The sequence below is a fragment of the Ruditapes philippinarum genome, unplaced genomic scaffold (assembly GCF_026571515.1).
Source record: "Ruditapes philippinarum isolate M1 unplaced genomic scaffold, ASM2657151v2 ctg8102_1_1_1_1, whole genome shotgun sequence".
Classification (NCBI taxonomy): Eukaryota; Metazoa; Mollusca; class Bivalvia; order Venerida; family Veneridae; genus Ruditapes; species Ruditapes philippinarum.
Genome location: NW_026860179.1, coordinates 2,288 through 19,815, shown reverse-complemented (window position 1 = coordinate 19,815; position 17,528 = coordinate 2,288). Strand labels below are relative to the sequence as shown.

At 34.5% G+C, this 17,528-nt stretch overlaps 1 protein-coding gene across 1 annotated transcript; it reads right to left on the bottom strand.

The window, feature by feature from the left end:
• Positions 1 to 10,330: 10,330 nt before the first annotated feature.
• Positions 10,331 to 16,415, bottom strand: LOC132759140 (uncharacterized). Its single transcript, XM_060750864.1, has 4 exons — positions 16,292 to 16,415; positions 15,182 to 15,284; positions 11,350 to 11,474; positions 10,331 to 10,432 (listed from the first exon to the last, which is right to left on the bottom strand). Exons 1-4 carry the CDS (start codon positions 16,356 to 16,358, stop codon positions 10,350 to 10,352), a joined length of 378 nt encoding a protein of 125 aa, XP_060606847.1. The 5' UTR covers positions 16,359 to 16,415; the 3' UTR covers positions 10,331 to 10,349.
• Positions 16,416 to 17,528: the final 1,113 nt, after the last annotated feature.

Here is a 17,528-nt window from a genome sequence, read left to right as displayed (position 1 = left end):
ATCAAATTCCATTTTTTTTACATTAACATTTAATCTATTAAAAAACACAAGTACTATTGCGAGACTGAAAAGCATTTTCAGCCAGGCTTATATATAGTTAACATAAACATTAAACAATGACAAAATTTAGCGCGTGAGATTTATAGATTTTATTCAGAACCCGTTTGTGATTTATTCCAATATCAATATTGACATAATTTAAGATCAAACAAATATAATGATTGAACAATCTCTATTTCAGCTTTTTATCTTCATCCTTACATTTTATGGACTTATTTAAGCATTTTCGTTCTAACAATAACTTACTCCTTTTAATTTTTTAAACAGAAACAGAACAGATGTTTGTTCTGTTTTCATTAAAATTTTAAAGGAACCACGACCGTGGTTTCCCCTTAAACCTAAAAAAAAATTTTTAAAATTTTTTTACTTTAATAAACCCGGGGCATTTAAAAAAGGGGAAAATATCCCAAAAAGTTAAATTAGACAATCTAAAGAAAAAAAAATTAAAAATTGTTTTTTTTTGTGTTTTCTCCTTTCGTTTTTTAAAAAAAGCTTTTTTAAATTTTTTAGGTCATTTTTTCCACGATTAAAATTTAAAAAATTTAAAAAAAACAAGAAAAGGGAATTTAAAACCACCCCCAGGGTTTTAAAAAACCACATTTTGATAAAATCAAAAATTTCTCAAAACATTTTTTTCCAAGTCCCGTTATGTAAAAAAAAAAAAAAAAAACCCTAAAAGGGTTTCCCCTTTTAAACCTTTCCCCCCTTGTTGAAATGAGAGAAATTAAGCATTTCCCCCCAACATGTTTTCCTTTTGCTAGCGAAAAATCCCTTATTCTTGACAGGGCTCTATACTTTTATACCTGATGTTTTGTTTTATTAAAATCATTTTTAAAAGATCCTGTATTTTGTAATTAAGGAGTAAAAAAAACCATTTAAGTGGAATTTTAAAAATGTATAGATTCTAAAATTTCTTCTTCTTAAAAATTCCCAAACGTTAAAGAATTTTTAAATATTACGGGCAAATGTTTTTTAAGCTTTATAAGTAATATTTAAAATTTTATGCTTTTTTCTATTTTACAGACATTTCAAATTCCCTCCCTTTATTTACATAAATAAATGGGAATTCTTTAAAAATTTAAGGGTTTTTTGGGAAAAATTCCCAATATTGTAAATCTTCTTGAGCATATTTTATCATTTTAAAAACCCATAAAAAAAATTGAGTTATGGGGAATTTTTAACTCCAAATGGACTGTTCCAATTAAATTAAAGGGGCAAAATCCATTACACAAATTCGGGTTTAAATTTGGGGTTTTAAATTTGATCTGGGAAGACAAGTTTTTTCTTTGTGAAACTTATGGGGCCGCGCCCAACAAAAAACCAAAACCATATGGGTTTTGCAAACCAGCAAAAGGGCCCTTTTCCCATTTTTTTTACATTTTTTATGAAAAATTTGGGGTTTAAACTTGTTACCAAATTGCTCCCATTTGGAGAAAATTTACATAGTCAGGGGTTCCCTTTGGATTGCACAAAAAAAACACAGGGTTATTTTGTGATACTTTTTGGTGAGCATTTGACCTACCCATAAAATAAAAGGGTTTTGGGGGCTAAATGTTCCGTTACAAAAAAACCAAAAAGGTCCAACCAGACCCCCTCCCAAATCTCGCAGTCTATTCAGGCCCCCTTTCCCCTTTTTCCTTACCAAACTTAAAAAAGTAAAAACTAAATGGGAAAAGGGCCATGGATCCTGATAGACTCGGGGAAATGCCAGGCGGGTCGGATTCATGCGGGTTTCCGCAACGCATTTATTTTGGGTTTTGTCATGACGGGGCCCTCATTTTGTAAAACTGTGTTGAAAAAAGATTGGGGATTCTATGTACCCTATAAAGGAACTAAAGGGAAAAACTGACATTGAAAACCCTTTTTCTAAAAAGGGAAAAGTCCAGGGCAGTTAAAATGCCTAAACCAATTACTTTGTAGATGTTTCCCTTATTAAAGCTTAAGGTAAATTGGGTTTTCCAAGGGGTTCCCCACAAATTTTCGAAATCAACAAGTTATCATCTGGCAACTTTTTAGGTGGGGGACACAAAAGGACAATTACAAGATATACAGTGTGCATGCACTTTCTGAATCAAAGATTATTTTCATGTGGAGATTATTACCTTAGCAAGCAAACATGTACATTGTTTGCTTGTTATTTTGGCAAGATGAGTTTCTCTGTTGCTTACAAAGACTGCCGTTATATACGGGTGTTTTTGATATGGTCATCATAAAGAGCAACAGCACCCTTGCCTGAAACATGTACAATACCCATGACCATTACAACAGCTGGTGTACTACTTGTCTAATTTATCTTCATGACAAAGTTCCCACAGGGTTTTAAAACAGCTTTATACAATGTGAAGTTGCCAATTTATCTTTGAAATAACACCAATAACTTTTTTTCGTTTTTTATATTTTTATTTTTCTCATCTTTTAATATAATAAATAAATATATATACAGTATAAGCACATTTTGGCTGTTGTTGTAGTAGTTTGTAAATTAAAGAACTGCTTATTAGTCAGATACAATCATTCTATATCAAACTGACTTTTAAAGAAACTGATTTAAATGAAAAGCATCGCAAGGCTTTTCAATTTTGGGCCGTTTTTTTACAATTGAAATAATTATTCTGGAAAAACTGAGTGAGCAAATGATCTGACCTTGAAAATCTCAGATGTCAGTTCAATACAATGTTAATAGAACAAAATCAAAACAAAATAAATTAAACAAACAAGTCTTGTAGTAATGTAACAAGTTAAAAATCGTGTAACTCCAATTTTGAAACAAATTTCATTAACCTAACAATAACATATCTTTTTTTATTTGTTTAACAACTTATTATAAAGATCTAAGGATGACTTCCAGGTAATACCAAGAGGAAGACTCTAGGTGACCTACTGAAAGCTGGAGAAAGAAGGATGTCAACAGCCTTAACCACTAGGCCATGGAGGTCCATTGCCAGGAGGTCCATTGCCACTAGGATTACAACAGCCTTAACCACTAGGCCATGGAGGTCCATTACCATTAGAATGTCAACAGCCTTAACCACTAGGCCATGGAGGTCCATTGCCACTAGAATGTCAACAGCCTTAACCACTAGGCCATGGAGGTCCATTACCATTAGAATGTCAACAGCCTTAACCACTAGGCCATGGAGGTCCATTGCCACTAGAATGTCAACAGCCTTAACCACTAGGCCATGGAGGTCCATTGCCACTAGGATATCAACAGCCTTAACCACTAGGCCATGGAGGTCCATTACCACTAGAATGTCAACAGCCTTCACCACTCGGCCATGAAGGTCCATTACCACTTGAATGTCAACAGCCTTCACCATGGTCCATTGCCACTAGAATGTCAACAGCCTTAACCACTAGGCCATGGAGGTCCATTACCACTAGAATGTCAACAGCCTTAACCACTAGGCCATGGAGTCCATTACCACTAGAATGTCAACAGCCTTAACCAATAGGCCATGGAGGTCCATTACCACTAGAATGTCAACAGCCTTAACCACTAGGCCATGGAGGTCCATTGCACTAGGATAACAACAGCCTTAACCACTAGGCCATGGAGGTCCATTGCCACTAGAATGTCAACAGCTTTCACCACTAGGCTATGGAGGTCCATTGCCACTTGAATGTCAACAGCCTTAACCACTAGGCCATGGAGGCCCATTACCACTAGAATGTCAACAGCCTTAACCACTAGGCCATGGAGGTCCATTACCACTAGAATGTCATCAGCCTTAACCACAGGCCATGGAGGTCCATTACCACTTGAATGTCAACAGCCTTAACCACAGGCCATGGAGGTCCATTGCCACTAGGATAACAACAGCCTTAACCACTAGGCCAAGGAGGTCCATTGCCACTTGAATGTCAACAGCCTTCACCACTAGGCCATGGAGGTCCATTGCCACTTGAATGTCAACAGCCTTAAACCACTAGGCCATGGAGGTCCATTGCCACTAGAATGTCAACAGCCTTAACCACAGGCCATGGAGGTCCATTGCCACTAGGATAACAACAGCCTTAACCACTAGGCCATGGAGGTCCATTGCCACTAGGATAACAACAGCCTTAACCACTAGGCCATGGAGGCCCATTACCACTAGAATGTCAACAGCCTTAACCACTAGGCCATGGAGGTCCATTACCACTAGAATGTCATCAGCCTTAACCACAGGCCATGGAGGTCCATTACCACTTGAATGTCAACAGCCTTAACCACAGGCCATGGAGGTCCATTGCCACTAGGATAACAACAGCCTTAACCACTAGGCCAAGGAGGTCCATTGCCACTTGAATGTCAACAGCCTTCACCACTAGGCCATGGAGGTCCATTGCCACTTGAATGTCAACAGCCTTAACCACTAGGCCATGGAGGGCCATTACCACTAGAATGTCAACAGCCTCACCACAGGCCATGGAGGTCCATTACCACTTGAATGTCAACAGCCTTAACCACTAGGCCATGGAGGTCCATTGCCACTAGAATGTCAACAGCCTTAACCACAGGCCATGGAGGTCCATTGCCACTAGGATAACAACAGCCTTAACCACTAGGCCATGGAGGTCCATTGCCACTAGGATAACAACAGCCTTAACCACTAGGCCATGGAGGTCCATTACCACTAGGATAACAACAGCCTTAACCACTAGGCCATGGAGGTTCATTGCCACTAGGATAACAACAGCCTTAACCACTAGGCCATGGAGGTCCATTTCCACTAAGCCATGAAGTTCCATTACCACTAGGATGTCAACTCACTTGGCCATGGAGTTCCATTACCACTAGGATGTCAACTCACTAGGCCATGGAGTTCCATTAAACTATCAACAAATCAGACTAATATATCTAACATATCTCTAATGGCATTATGTAATAATATCTCACTACAATAAGATAATATCTAGTACAGGTTTAGGTGGCTTCAACCTCTAAATTAATTAAATATATCACAGTCACTATAAATAGAACGCTATGTCCACAGTAAATGCTATACATCATTCTCCGAATCTGTATCAGAATTATCATCATTTAACACGGCATCTGTCAATGATTTAAGATCTTCTAACACTGTTGTCATTGCCTCCTCTGTTACTGATTCTGTAAATATATATATATAATATATATAGTATGTTATAATTTATCATACTCTTTCAACATTATAATTATATTATAGTTATAATGACAATTTTATACAGTAAGTAAGGTCTATAATACCTAAATAATACCAAAAACAACAAAACTCCAACTTATACTGCCTACAGACAAAATCATATAAATTTCCAATTTTTAACAATTATTTATTATGAAACTAAATACATGTTATTATTAACTTTAAAAACAATATCACTGACACCGATGAATACTCCCAGACACAACTAAAATATTGCCATAAAACCTATATAAAATCAATTTTAAACTTCAAACAGCTAAAAATATTCGATTTTTCACCCCTGTCAAAAAATTATATGAGCCTGAAACGTAGCTACAAGCCAAAATATGTAATGTATCATTCAATGAATGAAAGATCTAAAGGAACATTTAATTAAGGTAACTTCAGTACAAACAGCCACTTTACTCTCCCATAAAAAGGAAAATATAGATCACCTTGTTGCAATTCAGGCTGCGAATATGTGGCTTCAATATTAGATACTGGCTCTGTATGATCTCTGACTGTTCCTCTTCTTCATCAAACTATGTGTGACTGGTTCCAGTCTCTCACTTCTTAATTTACCAATAAGTCCTCTTGACGCAGAGTTGCCTAGAACACAACATAATAGCAAATTATACAAAGTTTTTCTTTTACAGAAAAAACAAATTTTGTACATTGAAACAGAAATTTAAAATAAAACCAAAGAATTTTCATAAAAAAACAAAAAACCATTGCCCCAACCTTAATATTTGGAAAAAAAAAAAAATTAAGGGGTATTCATGGTTTATTTTAACTGCAAATTAAACAAAAATGAAAATATCCCCTCCTTTACAACCCCAACCAACTCTATTTTCAAAAATCATAAAGATCAAACCCCTGATTTATTTCTTTGTGATTTATCATAAAAAATTACGCCGTTACGTTCCCTGCTTGGGATGTATAGAAGTTTTATCAATGCCAAGGAAGCAACTTACTATTTAAATGCTTACAGCCTTTTCCATGAACCATGCGTAAATTCAATGTGATTTTACTCCTTGACCCAATGAAAATACAACACCATCACCAACATGGTTTTAATTGCCCCGGAATAACTAGAATCTAGTTTACAGAATAGAAAAAAATTTCATTGAGGAAAATTCAGGATGCTACAAACCCCGATTGTTTTATTTTTATAGGTCAACAAAAAATTTACGTACTTTTTCAAATACAATTTCTAGTTTTAAAAATATTTTAAACAAAAAAAAACATTAACTGAAAAATAAGATATAATAAATTTTTTAAAACTGTAAATGATATTAAACAATATTTACCACATGGATTCCTCTTTTCTATAGTTTCATTGTTTGAGAAAATCTAGTTTTCCTTTATAATTTTTTCCCCTCGTAGATAATTTCTCATGGGCCCCCTCCTTCTCCCTGAACTGTCTCTCTAATGTCGTTATACAACTTAATATACAAGAAAAAAGTGCGAAAAGCTATTCTTTTAATGCGTAAATCGCCTTCGAGTTGATCGTGTGAAGTTATTTTCCAATGAAATCGAATGACAAGTGTAAAATGGCTTCTACATAATCAGCAAAGCTGATACAATCCATCAGGACAGCATAGTCATGTAATTTAATTTTTTATTACATACCTTCTGTTTACAGTAACAACTGAACAAAACCCATAAGATTTATTACATTAAGAATAGGCTGTTTGTGGTGGCAGACCAAGTGGTTAACGTCTAAAATTAGTAATTTAATGATCGCTAGCCGCATGGGTTCAAACCCAGTTAAGCCTAAGGGCAAGTTGTTGTGTTCTTGAGCAAAAAACTTTACACTCATTGCTCATTACTGATTGGTTCTAGGAATGATTTAAAAGTGCATCTATAAGCTTATAGTTTCCTACATAATTGGACCAAAATAAATTTTGTATAAACCAATTATAGGCTTTTAAACATGTTAATACATGCAAGGTGTTGAATAGAGAAACTTTTGCAATTTAAGTATTTCTTCAACTGAAAATGACTTCAATATCTTCAGAAAACTTGTAAGTATACAATTAATTAAAACATCAATTACTTAAAAAATATTTCTAGTAATGTTATTATCATACATCAAAATTTAACATTTAACAACACAGAATATGTCCTTTACTTTAAATTTTCAGGTGTTATTACACTCAATAGATAGTTATACCTGCTTTAGCATGTTCACGTTTAGCCTCATTAATTTGTCGATCCATGTCAGCAAGTCTGTCCGAGAACTGGTTTTCTACATCCCTTCTCTGTTCTTCTAGAACTTAAATTGTAAAAATTAAAGTTTTCAAATTTTCCTTTGAAAAAAGTATTGAATGGTTTCAATGGTAACAATTATTTAAGGTAATCTAGTCCAGGCCCATTAGCAGGTGGCGTGAAAGCTCAGTTGGTTTAATATAGGGTTAACGCATGTTTTTCCGTGTTATAACGTCTGCAGAGTCCCGAGGAACGGTTGGTGCCCGAGCCCAGCAGGGCGAGGGCTCCAACAGTTCCGAGGGACTCTGCAGACTTTATAACACGAAATAAACGTGCGTTGACGCTATTATAGCATAAAATTTTAAAACAGATTCATGATGTACATTATATATAAAACACAAACATTAAATCCTTGTGCTTGAACGGTATACGGTATTTATCCAACTCTACATGTTTTACATATGCGTTTTATTTTTTCCGGGGCCAACAACTTGAGAACTGAACGAAATTTCGAATTCTAATTGATTTAACAAAGTTTAACTTTGGAGATATATTAACTTAAGAAAAGCATAGCATTACTCTACCCAAGACAAAACAGGCGCCACAGAAATTCCTAGAATGATTACAGATTGGCGGTAGGAAAAAGATCAGTGATATCAGATTCAATTTCAGAATCGGTTTTTAAGTTTAAAAAAAAAAATAGGCATAAATCATTATTCTCTCAAAGAAACATACAGAACGTTTATCAATATAAACGTCAATAAAACAAGGTTTTCTTATATTCATTTTGTGCTTTCCATTTTTGTAAGTTAATCGGGGGATTAAACTGAATGACAGATTCTATTTGTTTACATTGACAACTGTCGGTTTCTAAGAAAGGGCGACAACCAAGATAAGCGGCGATGTCTATACGCCTTATTGCCGGTATAAATACTTGAATGCTGCTCGCCATTATGCGACTGAGGCCCTCGAATTAATAATTTCAATATAACAAGAGCGCATGACTCTGGCAAACAGGCCAAATCGTCATTTTTTGTTTGTTTACTGGGCCCTGTATGTATTGCGCATAGGTAAAACGGGGCTATAACAAGAGCGCGTGACTATGTTAACGCATGGTTTTGGCCCCGTTATAACATGGGCAAAAGAAGGAAAAATAGCCAATTTTATGCTATAATTACTGATTATCACTCCTGAAATAATGCACGGAAGGGCACCTGAGGTCTTCCTCCACCAGTAAAGCTGGAACGTCGCGATATGACCTATACTGTGTCAATGTGACTTAAAACCCAAAACAAACAAAACAAATCACTCCTGAGGTCCTAGGTTCGATCCTGGGTTACACCCTTGGGATTTTTCAGAGACACTTTCAGTGTTTCCCACCTACCTAGAGGTGTACTGATAAGAAATCCAGGTTATCCTTGCATGTATCAGTGCTATACACTGGACGCGTATAAGAACCAAGGGTTCTATTCAATAAGAGCTAGGGACTGATTCCCTTGTATCTCATAGCTGCTGTCTCTTTAATGTATACAATAAATACCTTCTTAGAGTGGTTGTAAACGATTTTAAAGGAGTATGATGTAGAAGTAGAAGTAGCACCTGCTTAAGTAGAATTGAACATTTAACATGAACTGGTAAATTTTGAAACATCAGCATCTGTTATGTCTTCCATTACAGCTAAAGATGTAGATGATATCATAATGTTATAAATTGTTGATCAAATCTTAATTACAATGTTACCACTCTGTTTACATTGATGAAATACTAAAGAAAGTGCTGTTCTCTTCAGAGTAATGAAACAGAACAAAAAAAAAATGAAAATCACAGACCCGGTTTAATTGAGTAATTTATAATTTACTTTATCAATTAGGTATGTATAAAAATTCATAAATAATTGTGAAGATTTACTTTTTGCTTTTTTTTAAATTCTTGTTTGCCCATTGGGGTTTTTAAAAATCTTCTATATTCTTTGGGGCGTGTCTAGATCATCGACTTTTTCCAAACTTCCCCCGATAGTTCAGAAAATTTCTGTAAAAAAATTATCTCTACTGTATATAATACTCTATGACATATACTCTATAAATTATATTATGTACAGAAATCATATTTAAATTAGCTAATGGAATTTAATGGATGAAGAAAAGAGCACATGGCTGTGATTTGAACATAACATCATAAAGTTACCTGTGATTTGATATATTATCATAAGGTTACCTGTGATTTGATATAACATAAAGTAACCCGTGATTTGATATAACATAACTGAGTTACCTGTGATTTGATATAACATCATTAAGTTACCTGTGATTTGATATAACATCATTTAGTTACCTGTGATTTGATATAACATCATTAAGTTACCTGTGATTTGACATAACATCATAAAGTTACCTGTGATTTGATATAACATCATTAAGTTACCTGTGATTTGATATAACATAATTATGTCACCTGTGATTTGATATAACACATAGTTACCTGTGATTTGATATAACATCATTAAGTTACCTGTGATTTGATATAACATCATTAAGTTACCTGTGATTTGATATAACATCATTCCTGTGATTTGATATAACATCATTAAGTTACCTGTGATTTGATATAATATAATTATGTCACCTGTGATTTGATAGAACACATAGTTACCTGTGATTTGATATAACATCATTAAATTACCTGTGATTTGATATAACATCATTAAGTTACCTGTGATTTGATATAACATCATTAAATTACCTGTGATTTGATATATTATCATAAAATTACCTGTGATTTGATATAACATAAAGTTACCACTGATTTGATATAACATCATAAAGTAACATGTGATTTGATATAACATAAAGTTACCTGTGATTTGATATAACATCATTAAATTACCTGTGATTTGATATAACATCATTAAGTTACCTGTGATTTGATTTATTGTCATAAAGTTACCTGTGATTTGTCTTGTACAATACTCTCCAGATCAGAGTTGGCTTGTTTTAATGTTTCAATTTCTTCCTCCACTAAAATTAATGAAAGATAAACAAATAATGTACCATGTCAACAAAAGACAATTAAATTAACTGGAATTTGAAATAAGGTTGGTGATGGTGTCTTTACAAATGATTTTGTACATTTGTACTTGTCAGATCATTCAAACATTACATACAAATACATTTAACATTCATAAAATAAATGGAACCACTGAAATTTTTAACAAAGTATGACTGGAAATTTTATTTTTGAGACTTTTTTTTACAATTTGATGAAGGTTTAGATCATTTGCTCACCTTTTTAATTTTAATCAGGCTAAAAATCACAATAAATATCGATATTCAACCTATCTCTTAGTAAAGTTCTTAATTATCTGTTTTTTGTTGTTGTTTTTTCTCACTTTTGCACCTTTGCTAAACTGGGAACTATGCTAAACTGATTACAAATGAATTGTTTATGATATAGGTTTCCTATTTGGAAATATTAAGCAGAAATTACTCTAGATAATAATTTAGCACACATCTTTGGCAAATCGGTGACTTTTCTTTGAATTTACATGTTGTAATGTGAAATAAATTCAAATTGTTGTTTTACTCACTTAAAAGGCCCCTTCAATTGAAATATTTAAAAAATTAAGTTTGATAAATCATAAAATGATTACTATCTTTAACTTAATGACAAAAAATGAGCCGCGCCATGACAAAACCAACATTGTGGGTTTGCGACGAGCATGGACCCAGACCAGCCTGTGCCTCCGCTCAGTCTGATCAGGATCCATGCTGTTCGCTTACAAACCCTATTACAAGTAGAGAAACTGATAGCGAACAGCATGGATCCTGATCAGACTGCGCGGATGCACAGGCTGGTCTGGATCCATGCTGGTCGCAAAGGCACTATGTTGGTTTTGTGGTGACGCGGCTCAAATGTTACTAGTATAAGAATTTACCTTGAGATCTGATGGAGAGAACTTTGTTGTCTAAGGTTTGAGAATCTTGTTTTATTTGAGCTGCCAGGTTATCTCTTTCTCGTATCACTCTCTCCAACTCACAACGTAAATATGAACTTTCCTCACTGGAAACAAGGTGTAAAAAATATATAGAGGATATTTGTTTGTTTTGCATGTAAGATTGAAATATAATTTCACTGAGTGAACACTAGATGCAATATTTTCACGAGTGGCGTAGCCAAGAGTGAAAATATAATAGCTGGTGTTCACGAATGAAATATATTTCAATCTTATATGGTAAAACAAATAAATTTTCTTTTTATTTCATGCTTTTTTAATTTATTTTAAGTATTTTTTACTGATTTTGCCGCGTAAACGTCGCGCATTCTCCTTTGTTTCGTCATCATATCATGACGTCACATCATCAATTTTGAAATATAGTTCTGGGTTAAATTTCTCTAATTATGTTACATTTTTAACATGATGTAAAAATGGTGACATCGACTTTCTTTTCCTAAAGAAGCAAAAATTTTCGTATGACGGCATTTATTTCCGCCTGTTATTCCATATAGTTTAATTTTCTTTTCATCCGCATTCAGATATAGTCCGGCTACAGTGAAAATTATATTTTATAAATTTCACTAGTGGTTTATCAGAATATAATCATCTGATATATTACAATAAAACACGAGAAAGCATGAAATAAATAAACTTAATCATAAACTTCCCTCAATGTATATGACATGAAAAAACAACATGTTAAAATGAAATTTCTTCACTGAAATGGAAGTTGAAAAACAACATAGATACAGTTTGTTTGTTTTCATGCCAAATGAAACACATTTTCCTGGGTCATATCCGGACGGTCAAAAAACCTTTCCAGTTTTCCTGGATAACTAACTAGTAATTATCTCTACCAGTGACTGACTACCTATCACCCAATTTCTGAATCAGCTATGAGAGACCAATGACCATTACACTCAATACCTGAGATATTTGTTACAGAGAAACTTTCTTCAACCTCGAAATAATGTTAACAAGATATGTTTGTAAAACATGTATGCCCCCTATCAGCAGCCCCAATTAGTATTCGTGATAAAAGGTTTATTATTGCATTTGACTTCTGAAACCCAGTGAATTCAAACAAATTAAATAAGGGTTATAAAGTTATCCTACTGGTCCATCTGACGCTTAAAATGAGAGTGTTGACATTTGACTCCTTCTATGATACCGCAAAACTCAATAGGGGTCATCTGCTGTCACGAACAATCATCATACAAAGTTTGAAGTTCCTAGGCCTAGCGTTTTAAGTAAATTTGATCACGAAACCGTTTTTACCTACAAGGGTCAATGTGACCTGGATCTGAACCTTATGACCCCTTGACCCCAAAATCAATAGGGGTCATCCTAGCTGGTGATATAGTTGAAGACCAATCACCATGCCTAGGTTGAAATTCTTCGGTTAGGCTAAGGGTTCTCTTTATTCATTCGGGATTCGCTATAACGTTTTATTTACAGCATACAAGGTCAATGTGACTTTGGACCTTTAGTAACTTGGCCAAAATCAATAGGGTGCTCATTCGCTGATGGGTCTACTCGACCAACTTCACCATGCAAGGGTTTTGAAGTTCCTACGGTAGGTTCCGAAGTTCGAATTTCTCTTAGTTAATTGATGCAGCAAACTGCAGGAATTATATTATAGCTTACATTTGAGTCATTTGTTGTTAACCCTGGTGACCTTTGTGACCCCTTTAATCCCAAAAAATGCAATACAGGGAGTAATTCTGGCTTGGAATCACATGACAAATCACCCGGATGATTAACCAAGTTTTATAGTATTCCTAGGGCCTAAGTGTATCTGAGTTATTGGCTCCAAGAAAACCGTTTTGTAACTAGTAACAAGGTCAATGTGACCTTGACCCTTTGACCCTTCACTCCTAAAACATAAAAATAGGGGTCATCTGCTGGTTCATGACCAAGGTCATCACACTCAAAGGTTTGAAGTTCCTATAAATGGCCTAAGCCGTTTTTAGTTAATTGATCGGAAACCGTTTTTGTACCCTACAAGGTCAATGTTGACCTTGACCTTTGACCCCATTGGGACTCCCAAAATCAATAGGTTCTCTGCTGGTCATGACCAATGGTCCACCACTACTCCAAGTTTGAAAAGTTCCTATGGCATAAGGGTTCTTTAAGTTATTGATCGGGAAAAGCATTTTTACCTAAGCAAGGTCAATGTGACCTTGCCCTTTAACCCTTTAACCCCACAAAATTCAATAGGGGTCATCTGCCTGGTCATTGGACCACTATCACCATACACGCAAGTTTTTAAGTTCCTAGGCCTAGAGGGTATGCTTTTATTATCTTTGAATTTCGGTTTAAAACTTCGTCTTTTACTTAAGAGGTCATGTGACCTTGACGGCTTTGAAACCCATTGACCCCTAAAATCTAATGGGGTCATAAATACTGGATCATTGACCAATCACATCTCAGAGTTTGAAGTCCCCTAGGCCTAAAGGGTTTTCCTTTTCATTATTGGATCGGTGTTAAAACCGTTTTTACCTATACTTAAGGTCAATGGTTGACTTGACCCTTTTGACCCCTTAACCCCTAAATCAATTAGGGTCATCCTGCATTGGTACATTTAACGCAATCAACAACATACCAAGTTTTGAAAGTTCCTAGGACTTAGGTTTCTTATAGTTATTGTTGGAAACCCGCTATTTTACCCTTTACAAGGTCATGTGACCTTGCCCTTCGCACCTCCTTGACCCCAAAAATATACAATAGGGGTCATCTACTGATTATGACCAATCAGCCATCAGTTTGAAGTTCTCTTAGGCTCTATATAGGTTCTTTTAAGTTATTTGATCGGAAACCGTTTTTTGCTTTCAAGGTGCAATGTGACCTTGAGCCTTTGACCACTTTGACCCAAAATAATTTGGGGTCATCCTCTGATCAATCCGAAGCAACATTCACCAGATACCAAAAGTTTTGCAGTTCCTAGGCCTTAAGGTATTCTTTAGTTTATTTTGATCGGAAGAGCAGCGTTTTTTGCCTACTAAGTCAATGTGGACCTTGACGCTTGACCCCTTGACGACCAAAAATCAATAGGGGTCAATATACTGATCATGACCAATCACCATACCAAGTTGAAGTTCCTAGGCCTTAAGGTTCTTTAGTTATTCGATCGGAAACCGTTTTTGGCTTTCAAGGTCAATGTGACCTTGACCTTTGACCTTGACCCCCAAAATCAAAAGGGGTCATCTACTGGTCATGCCAATCACCATAACCAAGTTTTTGAAGTTCCTAGGCCTTAAGGTTCTTTAGTTTATTGATCGGGAAACGTTTTTGCTTTCAAGGTCAATGTGACCTTGACCTTTGACCCCTTGACCCCAAAATCAATAGGGGTCATCTACTGGTCATGACAATCACCATACAAAGTTTTGAAGTTCTAGGCCTAAGGGTTCTTTAGTTATCACTCGGAAACCATTTGGTCTACGGACCGACGGACCGACAAGTGCAAAGCAATATACCCCCTTTTCTTCGAAATGGGGGCATAACAATAACACTAAATATTTCCAAACACTTGTACACACAGTCATATGTCTAAAAATAGTTTTTTTTATTACGTCAAAGATCTAAACTTTCCTTATGATCAACATTATTTGTCTACAACCATAGAAAACTAACTTTGTAATACAGTTCGCTCGAACTTGCAGGGCCTGTGCAAATTTGTTCCAGTGAACAAAGTTTAACTGCACATTTATTGTATACTTTTTATGAATTCCTCTGTGGTCAGGACATATATATTTTGAAGTATTTTATATACCTATCTTGTTTATCAGCTTCTACATTATGACTGATATCTCTCTCTGGTATATCCCCTTTCTCTATCTGTAGTTTTAACATAGCTTCCTTCCTCGCAAATAATCCTGAAATAGTGCATCATATACTTAAAGATATATTATGCTCAACTTTGATATTTTAAAACACTGATAATTACTATACAGTCTCTTTTGAAATATAAAATAAAATAAACATCTTTTAAATACACACAGGGAAAATATCTAATGTTTTAAACTCTACGGACTACAGGTAATCACAGTATGATTACATAGTGTCATTAAAAAAACTGGCAGTTTTTATAAGTATAGACCAAATTAATTTGACAAGTAATAGGGAATGCAGCTTCATAAACATAGTTTATACATTTACTTATTCAAATAAGACATATTCTGGAAGAATTTACTAGATTTCAATAAATTTCTGCAATAGAAGTATTTTATCCAAAGATGAGCATATTGTATATCTTTAACTCAAACAATGTAATCAGTGATTATAACTAGTTGATACAGTTGAACCAGGTTCTGTGTATACTAATATCTGCTTAATTTGAAAAGATTATTTTGATATTGCATCAATTAAACTCATAACTGACACTTCAAAATTTGACTCATGAACACTTTTCTTAAATGAACCTGTGCATCTTCCATTTTTAGGACTGCCAATTTTCAATATTGGGATTATCAAGAAGAATATTCTAAGTAAGCCAGGCAACAGAGCCTGGTCAGACTGCATGGATGTGCAGGTTGGTCTGGCTCTATACTGACGGTAAAAATTATTTCAGCAGACTGGCCTGACTCTATATTGGTAACCAAGACTGATCACTTTTGGATCTAGTTGAGAGTTTATGACATCAAAGTAAAAGGTTAAACACTAAAATTATTGGCAATAATTTGCTCTACAATTTATTGCAAATTTAGAATAATGTTTACTATCTATTACACAGAGGCAACTGTATTTAACATTTTCATAGCATCATTACATGAATGCAGATATGCAAAACTATTTTGGTATTTTATGAGGGTACCTGAATAAATATGATGTTTCAGATAATTTATATCTGTATGACTATATAAAATCATATATTAAAAGCTACCTTGTAACATTTCCATACGTCCACTTGCAAAGCTGATTCTCTGACCATAAGCTTTCAGACTGGACATAGCTGTAGACAATATCTCTAAATTCTCCTGGTATTTTGCCCACACACTAAACAATAGAAGAAAAATACTTCTGTCACTTCCTTTAATAAAACTGTATCAGACTTCACTCATACAATATGTAATCATAATAAATAAATTGCTATAAGATATAACCCTTATCTTGACTGCATACATTCATAGTCACCATTATGATTATATCAATGTTGCTATACATACTCAAGTTCCTTTATATTTATTCTAATCTCAGTTTTAGGTAAAACAAAAACTCTTGTAAGATCTTATTATTATGAATTCTAACATGCTTTAAACTTCCCCTCCATAAAAGAGATAGGACAATCATGTGCATTTATACACGATATATGCATAGCAAAACAAACAAATGCTTACATGTCATATGACGTCATAGATGATGTCAATAAATTAAATGACCTAAGGAAATTTATCTCTACACTGAATGAAGTCCAAGAATTTTTATCAATTCTCTTTTTTTATCAGCTTCTTAGAATGGAAATAAATATTCATTTTTCTTACATTATATAGAGGATATTTGTTTAGTTCAGTGTAAGATCGGAATATATTTCACCGAGTGAGCACCAAAAGGTATATTTCACGAGTGGCGCAGCCACGAGTGAAATATGAACTTTTGGTGTTCACAAGGTGAAATATATTTCAATCTTACACTAAACTAAACAAATTTTCTTTTTATTATATGCAAAGAAACGTTTTAAAAAGACATTTAACCTAAAACTGAATGAAAAGCGCGCCAAATAATAATACAACGTGACATCATTTACTACGTCAAGTCATTAAGTTGGTACCCAGTACTGTGCACGCTGGTATTTCACTGAAACAACGTAAGGGGCTTAAATTCAAAACAGCGAAATTATCAAAGTGGTAATTTCACTGTTTCAAACAGTTGAAATTAAGCCCAGATTTTTATCACTGATATATTTCTATAAAACATCCACCGAAAAGCCAATGTAATAAAGTATAATAATGCACAGTTTATTGTTTGTTCAAATGCTTGGGTAATTAATCCACTCTTCTAAGGATGCTATCAACTCACCTGCTTGATTTGTATTCCAGATTTTTTGCATTATTTAACCTAGGGAACTGTGGCATTATTCTTATAGCAAAATTCAAAAATCTCAAAGGCAGAGCAACAAAATT